General features: G+C 41.2%; 1 protein-coding gene across 1 annotated transcript; it reads left to right on the forward strand.

The window, feature by feature from the left end:
• Nucleotides 1–1115: 1115 nt before the first annotated feature.
• RESF1 (retroelement silencing factor 1) lies at nt 1116–27627 on the forward strand. Its single transcript, XM_040061746.1, has 6 exons — nt 1116–1199; nt 9003–9179; nt 17094–17178; nt 19211–24489; nt 25235–25309; nt 26438–27627. Exons 4-6 carry the CDS (start codon nt 19251–19253, stop codon nt 26578–26580), a joined length of 5457 nt encoding a protein of 1818 aa, XP_039917680.1. The 5' UTR covers nt 1116–1199; nt 9003–9179; nt 17094–17178; nt 19211–19250; the 3' UTR covers nt 26581–27627.
• Nucleotides 27628–27789: the final 162 nt, after the last annotated feature.

Consider the following 27789-nt stretch of genomic DNA (forward strand, 5'->3'; position numbering starts at 1 on the left):
TATTAGTTTCAGTGTCAAAATTTATAATGTATGGGTCTCTCTTGGCTGGCTCTGAGGGTTTGTTATTCAGTGTATATCGATTTCGCTTAAATGTTTCCATATGTGCGTGTTATAAATGATGTAGCTAAATTCATAATTATAACAGATTTTATTGCGCGACCAAAATCGGTTTTGGAAAGCCACAATCAAAAGAAACGGCGTCGAGCCTGGGATCAGCGCTGGGTGAACACAGATTTGGACACGATCGCTCCGAAATCTCCTCTGTTCACAAATTCTGCCTCTGCTGGGCCAGTTTTATACAGTTTTTCCGACTAAGGCAGAGGTTTTTTTCATTCTTTCTGTTGCTCTTGCTCGCTTCTCATGTTCATGCAGTTTCTTTTCTTTGCTGTTGGCTTGACAATACAGTTTCTGGGAAGAGATAAATGCTTATCTCGGTTTACCTGGTGTTGGGATGCAGATTGTCCTTATCATAGATGCATATCGGGGCATCGCTGGACTCCTCCCTGGTAAAGGCCGATCTCCATTCGAAGTCACTCTTTTCTATTGCAAATCAGGTCCTTCCTTGCTGCCGCCCGTGATTTCACAATTACAAATCAGTCTTTTTCCCTGCCGTTGCTTTTACAATTTTTGGAATCTTTATTTGACAAGCACGAATTATTTCATATCATACATTACACGCGTTAGCCCCACTTTGGCTGGCTCTGAATGTTGTCATATGTAAACATTTAATCTTCGTTAGCTTCTAATTCTTCTACTACATTCCCAGCTCCTAGCTTCTAAGCCCGTAGTTTGTTTCCTAAGCATCTATTTCTTTAAGCTTAGCAGAATACCACGGTTTAGGACCACTCTATTATTCTTTTAAAAAACCTGACGCGCTTGGAGCGGGGAGCTGTGGAGAAATCCCTTTCTCTGGAGAGCTGCGAAGGCAGGAAGGGAGGCAAGGAAAGGGGCAGGAAGGAGGGGCTCAGCCTGGGGGCATCGAGGACCGGGAGGCTCGGTCCATCGCCGCTGCCCGCGGGCTCCGCGCTCGCCTTCCCCGGCGGCCGCGGCCCCGCACACCCGCGCTGGGCGGGCAGGACGCGCCGGCCCCGCCTCGGCCCCGCCCCGGAGCTCCCGCCCCGCTGCCCGCAGTCAGGGTCTCCTTCCGCTCCCGTCGGGGTCGACAGTCGGGGCCGCGGACGCGTCGCCGGCTGCGTTCGGTGAGGAGTGTGCGGCGGCGGGGAGAAGGAAGGAAGGAAAGGAGCGGGGCGGGGGCCGGGGGGAGTCGTGCCGTCCTGTCCTCCCTTCCCCTCCGCCCGCGGGGCCGGCTCGCAGCGGCTGCCATGAGCCGCTCCCCGGGAGCTGCCGGCCCCTGCGGAGAGCTCGGGGCGGGCGGAGCCCTTCCCGCGGCCGGGCCGGGGAGCGGGGAGGCCGCGGCGCCGCGGCAGCGGGGGTCGCGCAGCGCCGGGGAGGCCGCGTGTGGCGGGCGGGCGGGCGGGGGGCCCGGCGGAGCGCGGGACCCGGCAGCTAGTCCGCTGCTCGTCTCGCAGAACTAATTGCCGTCAATTAGTAAGTGTCCTGCGAGTGCCTGAACAAGGACGATGCGATGCGCAGGCTCCGGAAAGATCCCCCGCCCCGATCACCTTAAGGACGCAGGGGTTTGTTTGCTGTATTTCTCCGTAGGGTATGACAATGCAGGGAGATGCGGCTGAAAGATAGTAAAAAAAAAAAAAAAAAAAAATCCAAACAAAAAAAAAGCGAGGAAATCCCCCTCCCGCCCCAAAACAAAACTGACGAGAAAGTAATCACTGTCAGGGTTGAAGACAGGGTGTTTCGAGTGTCCTGTGTTTAAATTTTGTGATGAAAGTCCGGCGTTAGTGATTTATTTGCTTCATCCTCTCAGGCATCACAAAGTGTGTGGTGAGGAGCCGGTGCTTTGCTTTGTGTAAGAGAGACACCTGCAGTCGTGAGTTGTGGTTGAACTGGATGATACTGTTTATACTATTAAAGAAAAAAACAAACGGATTTAAAGAGGTATAGGCTCGCTTTTTTGCTTTGCGTTGTCTGAGTAGTGTAGCTGATAGAATTAACTTGCTTATTTCATATGCAGAGGCAGATGGAAATGTGAGAAAAAAGTGCAAGTACCCCATCAACACATAGCAACTTTTTCCTGTGCTTTGGAAGATGTGCTTTGTATGTCCGTGGCATCAATGAAAATCAGAGGCATCAGGCAGAATATGAGTAGATTTTCCACTGGAGCACTAGATGTGTTTCAGAAGCCCATAGGAATGCTGGCTGTTGTTTTCCTAGAAGTTATTGGGAGGCTGACTCAACTCTTTCTAGGAGCTCCGTGGTAACTTTGGGCATTTCCCTGCTCTTAACTAGCCTCCTGGGAGGGCTCAAAAATAGAATAAAACAAACCCAGCTCGTCGTGACTCCTGGTAAATATCTTCTCCTGAGAAAATATTCATCTGAGAATGATGGGTGTAAAACTTGTTACAAATATCAAAAACTCCTGACTGGGCTCTTAACACTCTGTTCCCTTGAACTAGCCAACTGATGTCCCAAAACATTCAGATAGATATTCCTGGCAGAGAAAACAGATTTGTGATAATGATTGCTTTTATTTTACTGTCTGCAAAATTATATAATTTTCTCTTGATGCCTGTGCCAGTATAAAAGTTCCCCTGAGTATCAAGGTGCAAAGTCTTGGAAAACTTATTATGATAGTTCCTAAGATGTTTACCAGAAATCATTAGTTCAATGTTTGTGTGGCTCACTGCAGTGAGTTCAAGAATCCAGCGTTTTTTGTAGTTTAAGCTTAAACAGTACTTTTTTTCCCCAGGAAATATTGTTTGGTGTTTTGGCAGAAGATTAAAAAAAAACCCATTATATGCTTTATATCAAGTCTGTTGTGGGGTGTTTGGTAAATAAAAGCTAAAACTCTCCTATTCATTGGTCTGCCAGATTTTTAGAAATTTTATTTTTGTTGTTATGGTTCTGATTTCTACTTAAAACACAGATGATTTTTTGCTTTCCCCCTTCCTACTAATCTTTAAAAAAATTGTTGTAAATCAGTAAAACACTCTGATTTGCAAGAGGCTGTCCCTCAAACATGGGTTCTTTAGAAGCTGACAGATTGCTGTCTTGGATTGTTTTCTGCAGGCTGAGATGTTTTGGTAGGAGAATATTTTTATATTTTCTAAGATTTACACATATCAGCCTTTCCCAGCTGTTTCATTTGCCTTTTTTTGTTCGGTTTCATTTGCTGCAGCCATGAATGACATATCAGTGGATATGAGACATATCAGAGATACAAGACTCTGTGATAGCATTTGTGTTCTTACTTGTAATAATTAACCTGTTAGTCTGATGTTGAGCCTGCCTTCTTTGTGTTGAAGACTAACAATTGTCAGAGGGAGAGCAGTACTCCCCACCCCATAATTTAAAAGGCATGGATGAAGACAGCAAAAGGAGTAAAAGTGGGAGCAGAAAGGCAAGAAGGTGCGATTCAATTCTCTTTAATTTCTAGAGGAGCTCCTGCTTTGCTAAGCATAGCTATGAGAGCTTGTGAAAAACCTTAGAGCCTGCTGGTGACTTAAAAGGAAAGAAAGAGAAAAGCAGCAAGGAAAAATGGTGACACCCATTATGGTTTTTAGCATTAGGTAATGCTAATCTTTGCCTTTTTAAACTGCTAATGTGCACTAATAAAAGGAGACTGGTGCTTCACATGAAATTGGAATTCAAAATCTGCCAGGGGATCTTTTGATTTCATACTGGTATAATACTGGTAATCAGGACATAGGAGACTCTGGTGGTATTGTTGGTATGGGTGATCTTGAAGGTAGTATTATGTCTTCATGCTTGATATGAATGGTCTCCATAAAATGGGGATATGCCAAAGAGCTCTTCTAATATGTGCTTGTGAAAGATTTCAATGACTGAAATTGAATTAACTTCTTAATTTTCACTTCGGTCAGTATCCTCTACATAGATTGCAAGCTTTTCTCCAATGAGTGGTCATTAAGTGTTGGATGATTCGGGAACCATACTTCCAAAAGGGGATGTCTACAACTACTGGGGATGTAAGACAGTTCTTTAAATGTGCATTGAAACTTGAAAGGAATTTGGAAATTCCTCAGAGGCTGAAGCATGTTCATGGTTTCTCTGCTTTTCACTTATTTCTGTGAAGTGTATGAGGTACTGAGGCCTGAACAATAACCCTGATCCAAAGTCTTGCAATGAACCTTCAAACCAAACATATAATACTTGTATCCACTTAATAGTGAAAGATGTGTGATCACTAGTTAAACATGTAGTTTGAAAAGAATGTATTTCTTCCTGTGTTTAGAGGCCAGTCAGGGCCGTGAAATCAGATACCTGGCTTTGTTTGGAGGTACATGGTCAAAGCCAAATCCCTTGGTTCCTCCTTGAGCCCCGACCAGGCTTTGGGTGGAAACCAAGAGAAGAATGAAACCAGATGTTCCTGCACTAGAAGGTATGGAAGCTTGTTTATTCAACAGCATAAAAGCTGGACCTTCTCACAGCGAAGATGGAGACCTCACTTGTGGGTGGATGTACCTGAAGAATTTCACAGTTACCTGGACCGGTTCTGCAGTCCTTTGCTGTGGCTGGAGCTCCCCAGCTGAAGTGCAGATCTGGATGATAATAAAATATTAGGTGATGTACCTTTCTTAGTTACTATAGGCAATCTTCTGTAGTAGTGATTAGGTGCATTGCTTAACTTTCTGTAATTCTTTGCTGTTTTAAACTATAGTAAATTGCACTTATTTACTTAAATAAAAATTCCTATTTGTGTCTTTTGTGCTGACCATGTCCACTGGCAGAACAGTGTGATGGTAAATAGAAATTTGCAGTTGAAGTGTAGGGTTTTAGGTATTTTCTAAAAAATGTCATCCATCCAAGAAAAGGCAGCTTTGGACTCTGCTTCATCTTTAGCTGACCTTCTTCCATCATAGTAATACTTACAAGCAGAAAAACTTGAGCTATAGATAATACTTACAGCTATGTGTTTCAGTTATATACATGAACTTTTTTGCAGAAGCAAGGATATTCCTGTATGAAGGACTCTGATGCTACCATTAGAAAAACTTACGTCTGGAGGATTCTGAATGGAATATTTGGTGATGTCAATTTGTCTGATGAATCCAGTCCCTGTTAATAATGCCTTTTCCCTGCAAATATTTTCTGTTGAAAATTGCTTTCTCAGGCTTACAGCTATTACTCCGAAGTGAACATATTTTTTTTTTTTTCTCTGAGGGGTGTAAACAATAAAGGCTTGGTTGATACAATCAAGCAAATACAATCAAATACAAACTTGAAGATTTCTTTTTGTTCTGAACAATGACATCACTTTTGCTGGTGTTGGTGTGTTGTTTGGTACCATGGAGAACTGGAATGGTAAAATTCTAGTGAAACATCGCTCCTCCAAGTGTCTGGTGTTCATTCTTCATTGCAGAAGAATCACTTCTACCTTTCAGAATAATCGCTTGGAGCGCAGTTTAGATGCTGCTTATGACATATTAAGATTTTTCTGTATCTAGTGCTTCTGGTTGTTGATATGTGGAAAGATGTTTATCTGCATTAGCTCATTTGTGGTTAAAAGAATGACTTCTTTATTCTTGACTCATTGACTATGACCACAGTTCCCATGACACTTGTGACAGTGTTGCTGAGTGCAGTTATTAGCTTTAGGACAGTGGATTTGGACCATTGCCAGATGCCATGGAATGCCTTTTCACGATATTTGATTTTTGTACTATACCCTGAATATGTCTTAAAATGGAATTACATAATTGCAATTTCTCAACTGCAGAATTTCTGGATTCCCACCAAGATTTAAGGCACATTCAGAGATTGACACTTGTTGTGTTTCTACAATTGTTTTGCTGATGGGCAGGGTCAGAAAAGACACAGACACCAACTTATGAATAAGTGTAATTTAATATAATACAAAACCGCAGAGAATTACAAAAGGATAAGATAGGATAAGCATCAGCTGGGGGAAGCCACTGTCACAGCAAAGGACTGGAGAACCACTCCTGGTAACTGGGAAATCCTGCAGGTGTTTCCACCCACAGGAAACGAGGCTTCTGACTTAGCTGTGAGAGGGTCCAGCTTTTATTCTGTTGAATAAACAAGCTACCATAACTTCTAGTGTGGGAACATCTGGTTTCTTTCCCCTCCTGGGTTTCTTCCAAAGCCTTGCCAGTGCTCAGGGAGGATCCAAGGGAGTTGTCTATGATCCTATACTCAACCAAGGCTAGATTTGGCTTGCCTGGATTCTAAATACTGAAACCATGTTTTGCCAGTGAGCAGAGAAATATAACATTTGCTTGGAAGGTTCATCTAGAGGTCAACTTTGGCCCAAGGTCTGTTGTTCAGGCTTTGATACTTCAACATTTCGCTGTTGTCACCGTGAAGTATGATGAGTAGAAATCTGCAGCTGTAGTCCTCCTTCAAACATCCTTATTGAAACCAAATTTCAATTTTTTTTGACATAAAATTTGAAACTTGTGAGCGTAGCAGGATGTTCTTTCTGTATAAGTGGAGGTGAAACAGCTTGAACTTCATCCTACTTGCAGAAATCACCAGTGATGGAGGGAGGGTGGTCATGTTGGTTTTGGTGTTGAAAAATGCTGGGATCATCTGACTGAAGCACCTCAAAATTAAACAATATGAGGATGTGAGGAAACTGGTGTTTCCTGATGGGAACTGGCACTGGCCTGGATGTGGAATACAGATGTTTCCTGATAAAAGGAATGAATGAGTGGTAGTACTTATCATGTGTTTTAAATGAATTCTGTTCTGCTGAGCTAGCCTAGCAGTGTAGGATTGACAGTCAATCACATTATCCTATAAAAGCCCAAGCTCTCTTTTTTATGGTGGGGATTCCTAGCACACCCCTTCTAGGAGTGTGCGTGGACATCTTCCTTTAAGTGGGGATGCTTCTCATGGTAACTCCTTGGGGCTGAGTGAAAAAGATTTGCCCGTGGTCATGAGTATGGGTGACCAAAACCAGTCTCTTCTTGACAATTATTAAGCTAGTCTGGAAAATACCAATTTGATAAATAGTGTGCTATAGTAGCAGTTATTTGGTACTGAGGAGGGTCATGGAGCAGATCATCTTGAATGACATCACATGGCAACTATAGGACAGCCAGGGAATCAGGCTAGAATGAGCTTTGGAAAGGCAGGTCCTGCTTGACCAAGCTTGGTTTAAGACAGTTTAAGGGGAACACTCTAAAATGAGTTATCTCCCTTTAGTTTTAACCCTTTAATCCCTTTCCACCAATAAGGAGAAACAAGTTGAGGAGTTTACTAAAAAAAACTGAAATAGCAATAGGCAAAAAATAACAGTAAGAGCACCTGTATTTTAGAAAATTGCTGAAATCTCCCAGACTCCTAGGGAACAAAGAGAAACTCAAATGGCAGAATGATTCCTTCCCCAAGATGGTGCCTGCCATGGGGGAGACAAAGGGAAGATGGCGGAAGCCCCTCTTCTCTCCCTTTATCTCTCTGGTGGTGGCAGCTCTGGTGGCTGGTACTCAGTCAAGGGCTAGAACTCGTGGAGGAGCTTTGCCTTCTCCTTGGTAGAAGACAGCAAAGCAAAGCCTCTGGGCTGGTGTGACTCCGTGCTGCCTTGTCTCCGTGGGGCACTGCTGGTGGGCTGGGATCATCACGCTGTTACAAATAAAGAGGGGAGTTTAAACCAGTCCCTGACTCTGCCCAGACCTTTGACTGTAAACAGTAACTTAATTGAGGTGGCCAGCACCCCAAAACTCACTCTTGTTCCACAAGTTCTTAATAATGGGTGATTAGGTCTATTACAAAATTAATGATTTATTGAATAGACCAAGGAAAGCAGACATAAGACTTAAACCAGACAGTATAAACAAAGGGACACTACTAGTAGATTTACAATACAGTGTGGTTGAGGTTCCTATGTTAGGGCTAGCAAAGAAATAATACAGATTAGGATTCAATGTATTTTACCATCCAGTTGCTGATGGGTCATACATCAAATCTTTCTTCTCAATTTTTGGAAAAGTATCTATAAAGATGCGTCCAAGCTTTGTAGGAAAAGCTGCCCTACACATTTCCAGAGAGTGTGTAAGAGGCTTCTTGTATCTCCATAATAATTTGTGTGGCTTTTATAGTTATAAAGAGCAGTGTCTTTGGGTCAATAATATTTACTTTTTTTTATCTCTGCCCACATCTGCTCGCCAGATCAAGATGTTGATTCTTAGTTAGGGGTCTCAGCCCTTCTGGCAGCAGAGATAACCCTCTGCCAGGCCTTTGACCTTGCCTGGGTTGTCTCTTCCAGGTGCACCAGCCATCTGTGGTAGAGAGGGTTGTCCTGCCATGCACACGGAGCCGGAGCTGGGCTGCTCTGTTTCTCTGGGTGCAGCACTGTGGCTGCAGACAGGTGTTACAAAATTCACTCTGAAATAGTTTTTGATTGGGAAATGCAGCTTCTCGAGTTACTGCTGTTGTCAGTAGAGGCAAAAGGCATGCCACAGGCAAGAGAAAGCTCTGCCATAGTGCCTCAGCTTTTAAAGACTGAGAATGAAGTGTATTCACTTCATCTCCAAACAAAAAAACTCACCTACAAACTGAGAAATACTATTTATTCAGTGTTGGATAGCGCTGAATAAAATGACATTAAGAGCCCTGGTGTTTGGAGGAGACAGTGCTGAAAAACAAAAAGGCTGGGAGGGAGAGCCTGATGCAAGATGAAAGCTACAGGAGTAAAACAACCATCCTATGAACATTTTACTGAAGTCCAAAAAGATTCATGTACTGGGTTACCTGGATAGCTAGGTGGGTTACCCTGTTGTAGAAGGAAATTAGGTGTGACAAGCTTGCTTTCCCCTCATGAAGCCATGCTGGCTGTGACTGATGACTGTTGTCCTCCAAGTGTTTTTAAATATCTTCCAGAAAAATGTTTTCCATGATTTTACCAGGCATTAAAGTGACACTGACAAGCCTCTATTTTCCAGGGTCCTCCTTCTTGCCCTTCTTGAAAACTGGGACAACGTTTGCCAGCTTCCAGTCAGCTGGGACTTCTCTGGATTCCCAAGATCACACAGAAACCATCAAGAGAGACTTCGTGATTACATCAGGAGATCTTTAAAGATTATTGGGTGAATCCAGCAGGATTTTTCAGAAGTTGATAGGTAAAAGGGGGAAATACACTGTTGGAAATGGTGGAATGGGAATCTGCAGAGAGAAGTGACTACTAGTCTTCATATGCTTAAGTTCACTGTAAATATTCTGTGATTGATTTGTAATCTGAGATGAAGGTAATTTCCAAAAAATTATCTCCTATGTAACTGCTCAGAATTTGGGGCAAGAAAACTCCTGTGTGCTGGTGCTGTTGTGACATCTAAAATACAGTTATAAAGAGAGGAAAATGAGAATTATGGATGTTTCTGTACTCTTTTTTTTAGGTATCTTTAGTTGATTCAGGCTGTTTTTCTATAACACCATAAGTCAGACGTGCTGAATTAGATTTAAATACTTCAGGTTAAATGAGACATGCCACTACAAGTCCAGAAACAGGAGATCAAAATTTTGCTGGCCTGCAGCTGAACCTTTGTCCTTTCAGTTCTTAGAATCTTCTGTTTGCTGAACTGTGTTCTGCAGAGGTATGAAATTGCTGTGATCACAGTGGCTGGCATTGAAATGCTTACGTTTATAGAGTTTTGACTCTATTAAAGGAAGCTTTTAGCAATGAATAAGAATATTTTAGAGCTATTGTGAATGCCTCAGTTACACTTGTTGCAGAGGAGATTTAGACCACTTAGGGAACCACTAGCACAGGTAGCTGGAAAAATTGTTTTATTGTAGTAAAATGGTTTAAAAGTGAGGGTTAAGAAAGTGCCCTGGCAAGGTTTAATCTTACTGTACAGATACAACAGTAATAATTCAAAAGTATTAATACATTATTTTAATGCCCTATGATACCAAGTTATGCATGATACCAGTCACCAAAGATCTGCAGTTGATAAAGGGTCTTTCAGCCACAAAGAGAAACTTGGAGGTGACCCAGCTCAAGGAGAGGTTACAAGTGTGCACCTGGGAGAGGTCACCTGGGCTTTCATACTTGTGGAATAAAGTCACATAGTCAAATTAAATACCATGGAAAAGGTAGGCATAAAATTCCTTGCACCCACAACTTCATTTGTTCCTTACTAATTAGTCTTGGCAGAACTACCTGCTATTAACGTCTTATTTGCTTGACTGGTGTTCCCAGCTCTTATGCATCAAAGCTCTTTGTGTCACCCTGTTCCTATGTGGATTTTCAAAGAATAGGTTGGAACTAGAAAAGTCCTTGACCTGGTCATGGCCTAGGCCTTAATTCCTTGTGAGCCTGAGCCAAACTGTCAATAGATAATTTGGTCAAGGAGTTGAGCTTATCCCTATGCCTGCGGTCAATCCACTTTATTGACTCAAAGAGTGGTAGTACAGTTACCTCTTGCCTCTGTCATCAGTGTGTGTTGTATTACACATAAGTGGTAAGGGTACAGTTATTTGATGAGTTGCCTAGCTTAACAATTATAATTAATGCTTATTATATACCATTGCACAAACGGATACTGATAATGTTGAATACTTTTAGGAGAAGGGTTGGAAGTGTCTGTGGCTCATATTCCAGTCCCAGGTGCAATGTGTGCAGAGCAAAGAATAGAGAGAGTAGCTCAGCTGTCTAAAACCTAGGCCTTTCATGACAGAAGTTTAGAACCTAGAAGGCTTGATACTTGCATTTGGAGGAGGGAGTAGATTGGGTAAAGAAAACAGACTGCAAGACAGTTTCAGAAATACCTTTGGTACTGGCATGCAAAAAGATGCCTTTAAAAATATCCCAAACAATTTACTTTCTGGGCAGGACCCTGTTTTTTACCAGGGAGATAGAAAGTTCCTGGTGCTCTTTGAGGGCTGAAATTTGGAAACATATCTTGTGTAAAATTCTCATCTGTATGTGCTAGGAAAGTCAGAAAGATGCTGATGATGACAGACATCAGGAGTAGGAGAAATTTCAGCTAATATTACTCGAGCTGCTTTAGCATCATTGGAGGGACTGTAGCCATAGCCTGGGGGTAAATGAGTAAAGGTGTAATTAATGCCATTTCAAGTACAAGCAAAGGGAGCTTGGTAGGCCTAGTGGTTGGGACACTGGAGGAATGTCTCTAATGTCCAAACTGACAGTGCATAGAGAGGAGGAAAGGTAAATGGCATTGATTGTTTTGGCAGCTTTTGCGACTGCAGAGAGGGGGCAAAATTTATGCTTAGGTAGCTGTCACAGGCAGAATGGAAGCTTCACACAAGGTTTATCACGTGTACCCTCATGTTAAGTCACAGAGTGCAGAAAGGATCCTCTTGTTTTCTACAGTCCTCCTTGGAGAGGAGTCTGGGTGTGGTGGGATCCAGTTCTAGCCCCAGATTTAGTCAAAAGTTTATGTCTAAAGAATTCCACATGTGTAGTTGAATCTTTATACAACTTCATCCCACAGGATAAAGGAAGGCAAAGCAATATGAAAAAAATTATTTATTTTTATGGTGTTAATACTGATGATAATATTGGTCATAACACCAGTTAGACTAAAGGGCCTTAATCAGAATTAGGTACTACACAATATAGATAGTTAACTATAATTACAGTGACAATTTTAAAGCTGGCAAAATAATCAAGTAGAGATTGATGTTGCTCAGTCATACCAAGGTCTCTGGGCATATCTCTTTAACTCAGTCTCAGAAAATAACCTTGGAGGTATCCCCACTCAAAGGAGGGGAATCTCCACACACGCTTCTAGAAGGGGGCAGGTTAAGAGCATTGGAAGTGTAAAATGTGAAGAAAATAGCAAAACTCAGTATGAGCTGGGGCCCACACATCAGAGCATCAGTGATCAGAGCAGACATGGAAACCCGATGGAGGTTTTTGTTGCCATGGCATCGGGTAGAAATGTAAAGTGGGAAAGGAGCAGTGGAGTCTCAATACCAGGAAATGTTTTGTACGGCTGCTACCAGGTATACCTCCTGCCAAGAAATACTGCATGCCACACAACCACTAAGAACAGAAAACTGGACCATCCACAGCACTTTGCACAGTAATGGCTAATAAGGTATAAAAGGACCTTAATTTTTTTCGCTGTAGGATGAGAATTTGGTATGAAAATTGTAGGGACACATTTTCCTTGCCCTCTGCAGAAGGGGCACCTTTTGGTCACACTTGTGTCCTTGGATGAGTGTTCTGCTGTGAGAAAGTGAGCTTGTGATTGCTGTGGTATTGTTATGGCTATATTTAGCTGCTCTGCAGTTTATGCAGATACTGCTGGCACTCCAAAAGAGCCATGTATGTTTCATTTAGTAAACCATAGTATTTGTGAACCTGGCTGGTTCTTTTGAATGCAGCTGGACTTACAGTTAATAGACTATTGGAGCACCCCGTGCCAGGCCTTTAGTTATGTATTGGTAACGAGTCCCTGCTGTTAAAAATTGGGACTGGGTTTTTATAGTGATCAACTCAGATGTTTCTGGGCCAACTGTTTCAGCTCAGTAGCTTTTAGCTCAGCAGAGTCAGTTAAATTATTGGTACTGTCTCTTCTTGGCTGCTTTGTCAGGAACTTGGTTACATCCTTGGTTACCTGTGCCAGTTTCTGTCAGGAAACATTGTCTTCACATCCTCAGAATGTTCAACTTTGGGATTATTGAATCAGGCTAGTCTCAGCATTGCTCTACACCAAGTGCAGTGTGATCCCCCTTCTCCATCCATCACTGATAACTTTTACAATTGGTATTGTTCAAGCTGCTTTACCCTCATGGGGGCAGCATGTCCTGCTCCAGTGTCCCTGGTCAGGTGCCAGGATCCACTGGACTTGTAATGGGCTGGGGCTCTTAAAAGGGGAAGTGGGTGCAAGTGAATACTCACTGGTTTATCAGTTCTCTGAGAAGAGACATGATGAATTTTGGGGCTTGCAGGATCACAGGGTGTTAACAGCATGGGTCACTGGAGGCAGGGGAGGTGCTTCTCAGAGTCCCCAAAGTAGGGGAAGTTTGATTCAGAAGTACCAGGAGATTGTACCTTCTCTGGAACATTCTGGAAGGTCTGGTCTATGAGTGGTTCTGTCTGTGGAAGTAAAAAAGCTAATGCTTTGTAGGCCTTTATTGGCTTTTATAGTTAGAAATATCTGCAGCATTGCCTAATGACCTCCCTGAGTAAGAATGGCCAAATTATTGGAGGTAAATACTTGTAAAAGGATATACTGTCTGGAGCTTATCTGAAGTAATCCGTGTGCTACCATTCTTTCTGGTAGCTTGCTGCATCTTGCTTATCTGACCTGTACCTGTAGTCCTGTGAAAAATAAGGCATGTAACGTAGAGATGTATAAATATAAATTCTGTCACTGTCCCAGCTGGGCAAGGTTCAACTCAGCACAGGCTGTTACTTGGCTGCTCTTCGTGGTGCATAGCTCTGCAGCTACATGCAGTGCTAAACTGCTGCTGTGCAGACCTGACTAGAATTATGTAGGAGTTACTCCACAGCAGAGGTTAGAACCTCTCAAAAACAGATCCTCAGGCTGGCTGGCTCGCTCTTAGGGAAGTTGCACTTGACGGACCATGAGAAGGGCTGAAGGAGCTCCTGGAACCTGTGAACTGCTGCAGAGTGTGGGAGAAGTGGTCCCCTCCATTGGGAACAACTGAAGGCAGGATTTTTACTGCCCATGAGGACATACAGATGATGATGCCATTGATGGTGGCATCTGTCTCCAAATGAGAAATCTCTGTGTAATGTGTGCCCTCCATGGCACCTGAGAAGGATCATCAGGTTCTGTCTGGGGTGCTAACTGTATGTCTGATAAGTCTGGGTAGCCAAGGGCTTGGGGGTTTCCAGTTGGGGAAGTGATGGGAGGGGCACTAAGGCCCTTGCTCAAGCCCTGGTGGGAAAAGGTGCAGCATGGAGGCTTGTTGGCAAAGCTGATAAAACAAATGTTGGGGCTCTGTGAGCTGCCTGGTTGGAATACCTGGGGCTAAACAGGCTTTCAAGATTCCTTGGGTCAGGACCCTTTAGCATAGGCTTAGAGGGGTTTTTAACTACCTTGACACAGGGGCTTTGGTGGTAACTGGCTGCATCCTGACAGAGGAGGCAAGATGACAGAACAAGCATAACAGAAAATAGCTGGGGCCTTGAGGGCTGAGCACTGTACATGCTGATGTTAGTGGGCTCTGAGTGGGCCAGGACTCTTTAGTGGGTGCTAGCACTAGTGGGTGCTGCTGGGCCTCAGATGGAAGACAAACTCATAGGACTTTACCTGGCACACAGGGGCTACATCTAAAGAATCACTGATAACCAGCCTACTTGGATTTCATCCCAAATTTGTGGGATTGCTCCAGTGTCAAGTTTGGCAGGCCAGCCGAGGAACAAGAGAGGCTGCTGCTTGGTGTAAAGTAGTTTATTACATGGCTAGATCAGTCTCCTGAAGGTAGACTGCTACATTCCATGCTGTCATGCAAAAGGCCTTCTAGCATGGAGTCCCCATGTCTCAAGTAGAAACAGCAGCAGCACCCCCGATATAAGGCATTCTATCCATAAATCATCCAGTTGGCTACAAACACAATGCTATTCCTGTCTTTTTGCACCTATCCTGGTCTAACACAGTTGTGTGACAGTGGTCCTCATTTCTTACACAAGGCCTACACATACAGCCTATCTATTCTGTCTAGCAATGCTAGCAGTGCTGTGTTATGTCTAGGACTTAGTTAACTTTGTAAAAGGTAAGGCCATTGAACTTTAAACTGGACTTTAGGGCTTTTCTGTTAACTAATGCAGTCTCTTATTTGCTTAAGGCATTTCAGGCATATTTTTGCTTACCTGAAACTAAAACTTACATTCCCACTTCATGTCTGTGTGACTTTATATTTCTCATATCCTCTGAGGTTTCAAACCAACCCCTGCATTCCTTCCTGCCTCTAAGCCTGTGTGCACGGGGTCCTGGGAGATTCCTATCTGGTTTCCAGCACTCCAGGAAATAGTCAGGGGCCTGTGGTCATCTCAAGGCCTTTATCTTTGAGCATATGTTAGTGATACTGAAACATGCTATTCTGTTTAACTTAGAGAAATAGATATTTAGGAAAATAAACTAAGAGCTTAGAAGCTAGGAGTTAGGAATGTAGAAAGATTAGAAGTTGACCAAGATTGATGTTTTACATATAATAATATTCAGAACCAGCCAAAATGGGGCCAATGCACATATGGAAACATTTAAGAGAAATTGATATATATCAGGTAGTACTCAGACCTGGTCTAGAGGGATCTATACATTATGAATTTTTGACACTAAAACTAATAAAGACCAGGAGGAAGGGATCAGCAAGCTCAGTAGTCATAGCAACGGGCCAAAGCTGAAAAATTTAGCTGGTGAGGAAGACATTCTTTACTTCCTCATGTCGCCCTTCAACTCATTTTGATGACCACTGACCCAAAAAGGAGGAGGACTACACAGCCGTAATAAGTATGCAGCTAATTTCAATACTGAGCAGGGAATGGGTAGTGACAGGTGATGGATATGTATAGGCATTTTGGAATATGCATGACTTTTGTGAATAAATAGAGAGCTGAAACTGTAGAGGGTTGCTAACGACTTTGTGGAACTATCCTGCATGAGCCTGGTGCTGAAATGAACATCCCCTTTTAACTAACTCAGTTGAAACTTTTCCTTGCCGTCTCTGTTTCAATACATAAATATAGTTGTGTTTTCCAATGGGGTTAGTAGTTGGATTCCAGACCCTACAGGAGGGCCCAGGCTTCTGATTCTGAAATTCAGGGGGTATCTGCCTGTCATGCGACATATTTGCAATTCAGGTTAAATAGCACACAGTAAGAGATTTGTGAGAGTGTTCACCTGATATGGCTGGGGTTTTTGCCTGTGAAAAAGCGCTCAGAGACACAGTTACAATGCCTCCATTGACACCATACTGAGTTTAATAGTTGGTCTGATTTGTGAGCTCAATTGGGCTTCAAGGATGTAGGAATTTGACTTATGATTATCTGAACTCAAATTAGACCAACTATTTCTGTCCTGATTGTCTTGGTCAATTTTTGTTTTAGAAACTCACTTTTAGGCAGCTTCCTAAAAGCTTTTCCTGGGCAGATTGTGCCATCGCAGGGACCCTGTAGCCCTCTGATTTCTCCACGGTCACATCAAGACTTCTGACACAGTAGCAAGAGTTGTAGAGTTGTGTCTATTCCAGCCTAAGTGTCTTGCTGGGCTTCAGACACTTCTTGTTAGTAGGGAAATAACTTGGACTTCAGCTGCATTTAGATAGCGCTCAGCATTTCTAAGGCCATGAGCTAACACAAATAGGCTAACACAAATAACTTTCCCTTCATGCTTTTATCTTTCTGACTTTCTCGAGTCAAAGAAGGGAACAGGTAGTTCCCTCTGTGAGAGCATCTGGCACCCAGAGGAGGGGCAAGGCCCCAAACCAATCAGTTCAGGCACCTGCTGCAAGGCTCAGGCCAGTTGTGATGCCATGTACTGTGTCCCTCTGTTGATACTGGAGTGCAGGGACTTGATGCAGCCTGTGAGTTAGATTTGGAATACAGTAACAAACCAGACCAACAGCTTTAGGGATAAACAGTTTTTCTCAAAACAAATGATTCTTGGGATGGTCCTGTGTGGTTCCTCTTACAGTAATTCCTGTAACGCATGAATTGTGGCTTACAGAATTTCAAGGCACATCCATTACAGTCTCCACCCCTGGTCCTTTTAGGACAGGTTATAGGGTTTAACTTTGCAATGAATCCCTCCCCTTGTCCCCAGCTTCGTTGCAACAAGGGGTTCCTGAATTTTTTTTTGGTCTTGATGGTTACAATAATTGGATTTTATTCTTGGTGAAGTTGTGTGTTGCATGTAGTCAAAGATCCTCCTCTAGCAAGGATTTTACAGTTACATTTTTTTAACGAGGTTGGCATCTTTAGTGTTGTTTGCCTCTCTCTCAGTTACGTTCCCAGAAAATGTAAATGTCTTAAGTTTCTTCAGCATTTGTCTAATTCAAGGATGTGATTTTTTTTATCCCCAATCATTTTTCAGGAAATACCCAGTGTAACATTAGCAGCCTGAAAGATTTACCTTGGATGCAAAAGCCTGTTTTCTCTGCTAAGATCCCTGTATCACTGTAAGTATTGCCTGGACACTGATGCTGATGGTTTTTATGAATTTCGTATGCCATTTTGTTTTCCTGTCTTCTTTTGTTATTGGTGTCTTATGAGAGCAAAGAAAGTAAAAGAGTGAAGAAAGCTAGAGCTGTCCTTTTATCTCGAAAATAACACCTGGAAGATTATAACACTGGGTGTTTTATCTTTTTATAGGCTAAATATGTGAGTAATACTTACCATTCTCAAATTTGAAATCAGAGGAGTCTTAAAGGAAAGTCAGGAGCCTTGGGTGATCTGGGAGAAATGGTAGAAAACATTATGTGAGAAACAAAGCTCACTCTTTAAATTTTTAAAAGCTTAATAAGGGATAAAAGGAACAGTAAACAGCACACTGAGTGCTTGGCAACTGCCAGAGGCATGTCAGTTAGCTTAAAAAAATTTTCTGATATACTTTTCCATTACATTGGTCAAATGCATATTCATGAATATTATACATATTCAGACATCCCAGAATTTACGTGTTCTGGGAATTCTTTTGCTTGGTTTGACCTTTGACTTGTCTTCTTAAAGTACATGCCACACTGCAGATGAAATGCATGTATTTTATTTATTCACGAGGCCTCTGTTCTGTGGTTTGACAGTTCTTGATAACTGGAGGATCGGTGGTAAATTCCTCTTGGCACTCTTTCTTTTGATGTTTATTTTCCTGTTTTTTTTCAATGTTATCCTGTCATACAGATAAGATACTCAAAAGTACATTAAATCATTAGCTATTTCACAAAATTATTTTGAGTTATTCTCACCATTGTCAGCTAGTTACACAAATAAAGGCATTTGCTACTTTAACATTACATAGTCTCTATTTTAATATTTTGTGAAAGCCTAAACTCTAATATCACACTAATATATAAGCTATACAGGTCAGGGCATTGGCCACAAAAGCTGACAAATTATACTATATTAAAGCAGTTCAAAGTGATTACAAACTATACTATATCAAAACTGTTGTGGTTAATAATAATTTGCAAAAGCCAATACATAACAGTGAAAGCTAACAACTACGTAGTTATTTATAACACATTCTGTTGAGAATCTAACACCCTGCACAAAGCAAGGTGTTTGTTCTGTCCTAGCTGGGTTTGATCATACTGAGAGGAGCTTGTCGATGCAGACAGGCATTCATTCTTGTAGATTGTCATGGGGTTTTTTGTGCTTTTTGCGCATTTTTGAAGGCTGAAATAGTGTTTGGTTTTCAAGGCACCATCTCTAAAATCTTTACAGAGTAACATACTCACCCTTTTGGGTTTGTTGGTAATCCATATACATTCTGGAATATAACACATGAAGACTTAGAGATACGTGACTTTGTCACCTCTTGAAGGTGTAAATACTGCAGTAGCAGAAGTGTTGCTGTCATCTCTATGTTTCTTGCCTTCTCCCAGCTGAGTAAACTAATGCTGCCAACAGAATTAAGGGCACTTTGCTTGTAGCTCACTAGAGGCACGGTCATTTTTCTCAAAATTAAACTAGTGGTCCCCATTATTATGAGAGATTTTTACTGAACCCAAATTAAATTTTACTTTTATTTTGTTGTATTTGAAGGTATAATTGAAATTGAGTCATCTTATCTGAAAAATCTGGCCTGTATTTTATTCTGTAGGTGTTTCTTATGTTCAGCTCTTAAGTATTGTTTATTGGTGTCATGTTATAGCTTGGGGTTTTTTTCCATTGTTTTTGGATGCAATCTATTGTTAAATTAAGAGGTTGAATGATAATAGAATTAGGAGAATAATGTGAAGGTTTTGTTAGTCATTAGTCAGTCAATAGAGTTATTAGTTGCTTCTCTTTTCATACTTTAACTGTGTTCTGGGAAACAATTTGTGGAACTTGACGTTGACAGCATTGATGTCCAAGAGCTGTGCTAATGGGGTTGCTCTCCCACCCAGCAATTTAGGTTCAACAGTTCTGTTCATGATGCATTCTAAATCACTTCTTAGTAAGTGAAATAGGTCTTGATCAAAAGGTTGTAATTTTTGTAATTTTTTTTTTTAGCGTTTTTGGTTTTGCCTGAAGAAAAAGAAAACAAGAAAAGATGGACTGGAATTTAAGGCCAGTCCAGAATGCTGATGCAAATACAAACCTGCAAAGTGAAGGAGCATGTTTCCCTCAGTTACTTCCTAATGGACATGCCTTTCCTCAGACAAATGCCAACTCTTCTAAAAATGCATGCACTTATGCTGAAAATAACCAAATGGTGTACATGCCAACTATCAGTGCTGCCTTCCCTGCTGGAAATGCTGAAGGATTCAAAACTTTGGATCAAACCTCACCAGGAGCATCTGTAACTGGTAATAATTTTTTTATGTCAAAATACTCAGTTAAACGACATCAACAGATGCACGTAGCAGCTCTAAAACCTCCCATTCAGAATTCACCTTTGAGGCCAGAGATGACTTCGACTTCTTGGCCAGTCTCTAATCCCTACAGTTATCCCTGCAGAAATTTACCCCCTCTGTCCTCGCAAATGAATGCAGGAAATAATATAAGGAACATGCTTGGAGACCCTCAGTATGCCAATACCAACGCTTACACCGTGCAGCCAGAAATGCTGCAGCATAATTCTCTGAGGCTTGCATCACTACAACAAGGTGGCATTCATCCCCAGAATAATTCTTTTCCTCTTGGTACTCCTGGGCAACATGTCCAACCCCAAATATTTAATTCCAATACTCAACAGGGTAAAGTTTCCTATTCAATGAATCAAAACACGGGGACAAATGTACAGCTGCCGCAATTTCAGCAGAGTCAGATGGCATCAGAAGCTCCTAGAGGATGTTCTGCACCATCTTTGTTGCCTGCCAACTGTGTTTCAAGACCTCCAGCACAGTCTTCAATGAGTGTACCACAGGAAATGCAAAATGTACCTAATGGCTATAACATTAACCAGCAGAGGTGCCCACTGGATCCAAAAAATGCTCCCGGGTTTAACAATATTCAGCATCACTGTCTACAGCAGCAATCTGGAGAAGTCAGCCAATCAGTCAGGAATGTCTATAATCCAAGTGGAAGTGGGACAGCAAATTGGTCTTTTAATGAAAGCTCTGTGTCATCCCCTGGCATTCCCAAAGAACTGCTTGATGTTGTGAAAGAAATAGAAGCTCTTTCTTCAAAGCCACTCAGTGATCCTGCTCCAGTTCCAGAGAGCCAGACTAGTAGTTTGATGAATGGGCCTGTTAATGCTCAAATTTCTTCAGTGGCAGCAACACATGGAATAGGAATTACGAAGGAGAGATTAGCATGGGAAGCTGAAAAGCTGAAAAGTCTTAAAAAAGAGGTTGTCCTGCTTGAAACAGTTCATAATTATAAAAAAAGAATCTATCATGCCAAAAATACTTCTCCTCCTAGTTATCCATATTCTCCTGCCAACTGTCTTCCATGTGTGCCCAAACAAAATGTACCACCTTCCCCATCTGAAGCAGTGAGGACAGAGAGGCCCACACTCACAGTTTCACAAGAAGAAAGAAAGGACAAAAACCTAGCCAGTGCTGATAACAGAAGATTGGAGGTGACTCAAAGTAACCCTCAGGTGGAGCAGGGAAGCCTTTCATCAAGCTTCACTGCTGTTCTCTCTCAGAGCAAAGTCCCAGCTCAATTTATTAATCCTGAGAGCACCTTGGAACAAAGAGATGTGCATGCCTTGGCCTCTTCTCAAGGAACTGCGACTTCCTCGAACAATGCTTCGTGTTTTACTCAGGCAGGGAGCTCTGTCAAGACTGCATCAAAGAGTGTGCAAATTGGGCCGGAGAACTCATCATTTCTTCAGTTTGTACTGAGCAGCACAAATGTGCTGAAAGAGAAGACAGCTGGTGCTACTGCTGATAAAATACTGACAAATCTCCTGCGTAGTGAAAAACCATTGCTCAATACATCCGTCTCGGGTGAAAGCGGGCTAAAAAACACTAGTGAGAAGAATGTAGAAAGTCAGAAAGGTGAGCAGGCATCTGTGGCTCACACAAACTCTCCTGCATCAGAAACAACTGTATCTGGTGATGCTAAATTCCAGGCTGAGGTAGCTCAGAAAAAAACACCATTTACTGAAAATGCTTCCTGTAGCCAGAGCAATTGTAATTACTCTATGGAAGAGCTGGCTGCATGCCTGCGCTTGTGGGAGAAGTTTCCATCAGAATCTGTAAGTGTGCAAAATAAACAGTCAATTGAAAGCCCCACAGCAAATCAGGTTTCACCCTCCAACCAAAACACAAAGAAGACAGAAAAAAGTGTTCTGGCTAGCATGGACGAGGCTGTTTTGCCTGTAACAACTACCTCTCTAGAACAAAAACTTGATACATTGACTTCCAATTCGATAAAAAATTTTGAACCTCAAGTTGCAGTTGTCTCTCCTTTAGTACTTTGTGAACAAAGACCACTAAGTGAGCAGGCAGGCAAGATCCCAACACCTGAAGGTAAAACCTATCCAGCCATCAAATTCGGGAGCACATCTAGCTTGCAAGAAGAGAGGAAAAATGGTGTAAGTGTGGCAAATAATGCCAAAGGAACAATAGAAAATGCTAGGTCATCACCCAGTGATTGTATTCTGGAACAAAAAGTGGACTCAGATTTGCAACAGATCAAAGTAGGTGAAAACCAAAGGAAAGTTAGTCAATCTGCACAAGATGCAAGACAAAATCTACAGCTTGGATTGCAAAACAAGACTACTCTTCCTAAATCAGGCAAAAGTTTTTGTAGTCAAATCTCTCAAGAAGGTATGAGAGACCATGAAGACAAGCAAGCTGTGTTAGAGGTGGGAGATACATCCACAGCTGTGCTGGAAAAAGACATGTTTTGTATTTCTAGTGTATGCTCTCTAGTTGAAGGTCATAAATTTTATAATCCACAAATAGCAGGCATGTTCAAGTCAGTCTATGAGACACATCCATCTGAAGGAAATACATCTGGTGCAAGACAAAAGGAGCAACATTCAGACTTGCATAAAACTGAGCTAAGCAATAACACTTCCCAAAGAGAGAGCTTGCTGCTAAAGATGTTGGAAGACTCATCAAGCCATTTGGAGAAGGAAAGCAGTGGCAATCCTCCTAAAGCAGTTTCTACCTCTGAACAAAACACGTCACTCAAGGCATCTTTCAAGCATCCTGAAAATTACTTAGAAAGTCTTGCTAATATGAGCCAGAGATTAGCTCAAAATTCAGTAGATTCCTCTATCAACATAACTGCTAAAACAAATGCACCTGCTGTTCCAGGAGACCACAGTAAACAAAATTCCATGTCTGGTAAAAATAGCACAGAAAAGAAGGTGAACTTTTTTGGAACAGAACCTAGTAAATATCTGAAAGATCAGCTGTTGGCTCTAGTGAAAGAGTTTCCATATGGCATTGAAGGTGCTGATATGCTAACAAAAGAAGCAGCACAAAATCGTTCCGTGGCTGAAGGGACAGAGAATCAGTCTCAAAAAGAGGTTAAAATTTGTGACAGGAATTCTCGTTTGAAGGACCCAGTAAATCAGACTAAAATTGCAGTATTAAGCTCTGATCAGGTTCAAGAACTGTCTCCTGGGCACAACCAGTGTCCCTCTAGTGACAGCAAGAGAGAAGTGAGTCAACAGTCAGAAAATACTTCAGCTGATAAGGACAACGTTGAAGGTAGTGTCCAGCCTAGTCAGAATCTATGTGAGAGGGAAAACACCCCACAAGAAACATCTAACCCCAGTGAAAAAAAAGAAGATTGCTCTTTAACGGGTGGAGTGTCTATAGCAAATAAAACACCGCATTGTCCCTCTCAGTTAGAAACATCTGGTTCAGAGAAAAATGATTGTCAACTTCCAAAACCTGAAAATACTGACTCTGCAGAGACAGAAGAAAACAACAGTCAATCTGATGCCTTGAAAAACAGTGCAGTGGGAGACGTGACAATTTCTGAAGAAATCCCAGACAGTATTAGCAACAATAAAGATATTTGCAAATACAGTTCTGCAATGAACAAAAAACCTAGGCTGAAGGTGGAAAATGAATACAAACTGCCTACGACACAGCAGGAAAAAAATGGACCAGATAATCCCTTTGAAAACCAAGATGCTGATAAGCAGAAAAGCAGCAATTTGAAGGAACATCTGCAAATGGACAAAGGGACCCAAGTGTCAAGTAAAGAATTTTATTCTGACAAAAAAGAGTACCAAACAGCCTCCCAAGAGTTAGCAGAGAAAACTGATCATACATGTGCAGACAGCATGCCAAGGTTGTCCATAAAGAAGGAGAGAGTTTTTAAAACTGAGTCCCTTTCAAAAGATATAAGCAAACCAGGTTTGACCATGAAATCCAAAATGGACATTCACCAGTCTGTGAAGTCAGAAACTGTTGAAATTAAGCACTCTGAAGTCAGTCAAGGACAAAAACTTAAAACTTGTGAAGAGAACTCAGCTGAAGAACAAAACTGTAAGAAACAAAAGGAGATGCTTAGGCAAGATGTAGGAGTCAGTGTCAAAGAGCAAGTGAAATTACCAGCAGAAATAAAACATAAAAAATTGAGTAGTTACCGAGCTGATGCTGTAAAATTCTCAGATAGTAGCACTGTAGACTTCAAATCAAGACACACAAAATATTCTCAGCATAAATCTGTGAAAGTTAATCCTTTGCAGGAGCAGCCATACAAACGGAAGATGAAGGAAAATATGGTTGGGAAGAGAGAACTTAAGAAAGCAAAGCTAGAAGAGGAAAGACTGAAACAACCCGAAGCAAAGAGTTCTAAGCAGCTTGCACACAATTGCATGCTAAATGCTGACAAAGCTAAAAAACTGAATGGAGAAAATGGTTGGAAACCAAGGAGTTCCTTAGCAGATTGCTCTGTGCTTAAATTGCAGAGGAAAAGGGCTCGATCTTCTAGCTTGTCTAAAAACTACTTTTCTAGCAAGGAAAGACATCTTGATGGTCAAAACAAAGAGAAGTGCTCTGAGAAAATGTTTCCTGATAAAAATCTTCTTTACCTAAGCAGAAGAAATAACAGACTAAAGCTGCATCTTCAAAAGGAACCCAAAAAACACTACCTGAACAGAGTGGCATTTAAACGTACAGCGCATGAGCGCATCTATCTGACAAAATTAGAGACGTCACCTGTCAGGCCTGTCTGGCACAGAACCACCAAAGTGTCACAAAGCAGCGACTCAAAAAGAGATGTGTCTGTCTCAACAGCTGAGAAACCATGCAAACAGGAAGTTCTTGAGTTCAAGCTGTGTCCAGAGATACTGTTCAGAAATCCAGCCCCATGTGAAGAAAGCGTTGCCACAAAGAATTCTCCAGAAAGAAATAAAGTCGTTGTAGAAGGTATGGTGCTCTATTGATTATTCATTTGTAATTATAACTATGTATTGATTTTTAAATTCATGTTGCACAAAGCTGTAGACAGTGATAACATGGGACTGTGGAGGCTGAAGGCTGAGATATCCTAACTTGCTCTCTGACAGACCACAGCTGTGTCTTTAACTGAAAAAGAACCATGAGAGTTTTCCTTCAATTTTCTGTAAGTCTTAGAAAATGAAATTAGAATACTTTAAAGCATGGCAGTTTCAAGTACCTTTGGGAGAAGGCTTTCTAAAATATTTGTAGAAGTTAGCTTGGCTTGGTTGTAGAAAGTTGTTACCAAGGGTGATGTGATCTGTATTCACTGTTCACCTGGTTGTGCATCAGTCTGGCTGGAGGAAGTAAGAGGAAGAGATCTTTCATGACGTTGAGGAGTAGAGTGGGCTTAGGCCAAGCATATCCTGCCCACAGTTCCCATAACCTTTGCTATCTTTGCTTTAAGCATCCAGTTTTCTTTCTCTTCTTCCCTACCCCATTTTTCAACATTTTACATGGTGCATTCTGAAGCATATTTATGTCAAATCTTGCATTCGATTTTTAAATGAACCCAAATCTTAAGCTGTATATATCAACCCTTGGAGTCATTTTCATACCCAAAGGAAATTTCCTCTTGCATGTGTTAATATATGTGTTAGAATTTAATGCTGAATAGAGGCCAAAACTTGTGATATAGGAACCTCAGAAACATTTTTTGAAAACTTCTTTTTAGGTGTCAAGAGTAAAAAAGAAGATTGGTTAAAATGTGAACCAGTGAAACAAAAGAAACTGGAAGAGACCTCTACAGGTGAAGTGACTTCTGAATGTCCCATTTGAAATACAAGTTAAATCCTCTTTGCTTGGTTTTAAATGTTCCTTTACAGTAGTAAAACTTAATAAAGCATTTTAAATTATTATTTACTCATTCTGTTGATTAAATGGATACCATAGAATAGATTTACAAGTCTCAAAGATTTGTGTAGCTTTTTATTGCTTTATGAATATGTTGTTGTAAATGTTGTAAATTTCCTGTGCTGTTAACTTGGATGTAGCACTAGTAACAGATTTAAATTGTATATAAAGACACTTTCATGCTTTAAAATATAGGAAGTGATGTAGCAGAATCTAGTGCAAAAACAGAAAGTGATTTTTAAAATAATTCTGGCTTTCACAGTACATTTCTGCTGTTCACACATAACACCTGTGCTCACAAGTTCCAGGACCTGTGTGTCCCAATAGTCAGGACAAGATAATCTGTATGACAGCCAGAGGAAAAGCAGGACCACTATTAACATCTTCCTCATTTCTCTTGAATGGCAAATTGCTTTTTGGATGGTCTTTTAAACCCTCTTGGAGTCAACTGTCACAATAGTGACAACTTTCATCTCAGGATCTTGTTTGTTCCATCCTTTGTAAATCTTGGGTGAGGTTGCTTCCAGCTGTCCTTGTTCCTTTGTTTTAGGTACCTCTCTATCTCTAGTCTCGTTTTTCTAATGGTCTAACAGGAAACAGCATGCAATCTATCTGTAGCCTTGTTACTATCTGCTTAGATTTAGAGCTTGCATGCTGATATTTGCGGTGTTGCAAATAACATACTTTGCAACCTTTACATCTTTTGTTGCTGTTGTCTGTGTCCCTGGGCTTTGGTGTCTGCCATCTTTTTAGCCCTTCCTCTTGCTTCTCCTCTTCCTTTCACAAATGCATGTTTTCTGTCACGCCTTTCTTAATAGTCTCCAGAAATCTCTCCTGTGAAGACACCCAAATAGCCATTTTGTGCTTAAAGATGCATTGGAGATTGTTTTAAATCTGAGGTGCCTGGTGCTTTAGGAGGGAAGTTTGTGGCATCCTTTTTGACACTGGAAGTTCTTAGGTACCACATGCATAAGGAGTAGAGTCCTTTGAGACTCTTGCTTTAACATGCTTGTCTATCTTGCAGCTGAGGACAGTATTCCCCTTGATAGAGCTATAAAGATCCTGGATGGAGATGGAGAGACTCTTCACATTCCTGTCAAAGACTCAAAAGAGATGTTTCAGACCTACAGGAGAATGTATCTGGAAAAAAAGATGCAAAAATCTTGATAGCACTCCTGTATCAAAGGTCTTACCATCTCTGAGAAAAAAATGCCAACACTAAGTTGATTTTTTTTTTTTTTTCTGTTTACTTCATATTGCTGAATAATTGTAAAAAAACAGTGTTCTGGTGGGTGTTGAAAATTTCCTTCCCTATTTTCCTCATATTTGTGAATAATTACCATTTTGTTATGTATTTATTGTCCAAATATGCTTTGGTGCTGTAAATGCTGTTTTAAACATATTTTGGCATATTTCATCCTATTTTTGTTTAAGATAGAGTAGCTCATTGAGTCTTGACCAAAAAAATAACAAACTCATTTAAACTGTCATAGCCTGTTTTCTTTCCTGATTCTCAAAAAATTCTACTTGTTACACTTTCCATTGCTGGCAGTGGAAAAATATTTCTGCTGCAAAGGGACTGCAGTGGATTCCCAAGCATTACACTTCTGTTTCCCACTTACGGTAGTCTGATTGTTTTGCTTCTAAAAAGGCTTTCTGTTTTTGTAGAAGCTCTTTTTTTTCTAAACTGGGAATAGAAATATAAGTCCCTCAATTCAAGCATACAGATCAGGGGCATTTATAAATTATTTATGCTGCTACCCAGTTTTGTTACATTTCTTTTTGTGGAACTTGTGTGGATGGAACTCTGAGTTCTTAGTTTGAACAAAGTGCTGCAAACTGTTAGTTGACTGAAGACTTCTCTTGCTTCTCTTTCTCTGTTTCTTTGCACTTGAAAGAAAAGTGCTTGTGTTGAAGTACAGGGAGTTCGAATTCACTCTTGTCTGAGTTCAGCTACACTGCAATTTCTTTGTTTATAAAGTGTTAGATAATGTTTGCTTACACATTCACTGTGATGTAACTGTTGTATTTGTCATTGGCTATCTTTTGTTCAAGTGCCTTTTCACTGTTAATTCAAAATCTAAAATCAAAACGTATTTTTACAGAGATTTGGTACTTGGTTCTTTCTATCTTATTAAACCTTTATGCGGAATGAAAAACCTGTAGATACTTTACTGAACCAGTTTTATACTTGAAATAAACTTTTGAGGACTACGCCTTGTCTTTTTTTTTTTTCCTAAAAGTATGAAGTTGTGCTTATTGCAGTTAGTTAAATAGGCATTGGAGATATTCCTGTTGATGAAATGCAGCTTTAAAATAAGTGATGGATCTTCCTTGTGAAACTGAAGTAGTTGCAAGTTTGTTAGTTTGTTTTTC

This window comes from Hirundo rustica, chromosome 4 (assembly GCF_015227805.2).
Source record: "Hirundo rustica isolate bHirRus1 chromosome 4, bHirRus1.pri.v3, whole genome shotgun sequence".
NCBI classification, from domain to species: domain Eukaryota; kingdom Metazoa; phylum Chordata; class Aves; order Passeriformes; family Hirundinidae; genus Hirundo; species Hirundo rustica.

Coding starts and splice junctions, on each gene's coding strand:
- RESF1 (XM_040061746.1), top strand. CDS start 19,251: ATGGACTGGAATTTAAGGCCAGTCCAGAATGCTGATGCAAATACAAAC. Junction 24,490..25,234: donor AAATAAAGTCGTTGTAGAAG/GTATGGTGCTCT, acceptor ACTTCTTTTTAG/GTGTCAAGAGTAAAAAAGAA. Junction 25,310..26,437: donor ACTGGAAGAGACCTCTACAG/GTGAAGTGACTT, acceptor TCTATCTTGCAG/CTGAGGACAGTATTCCCCTT.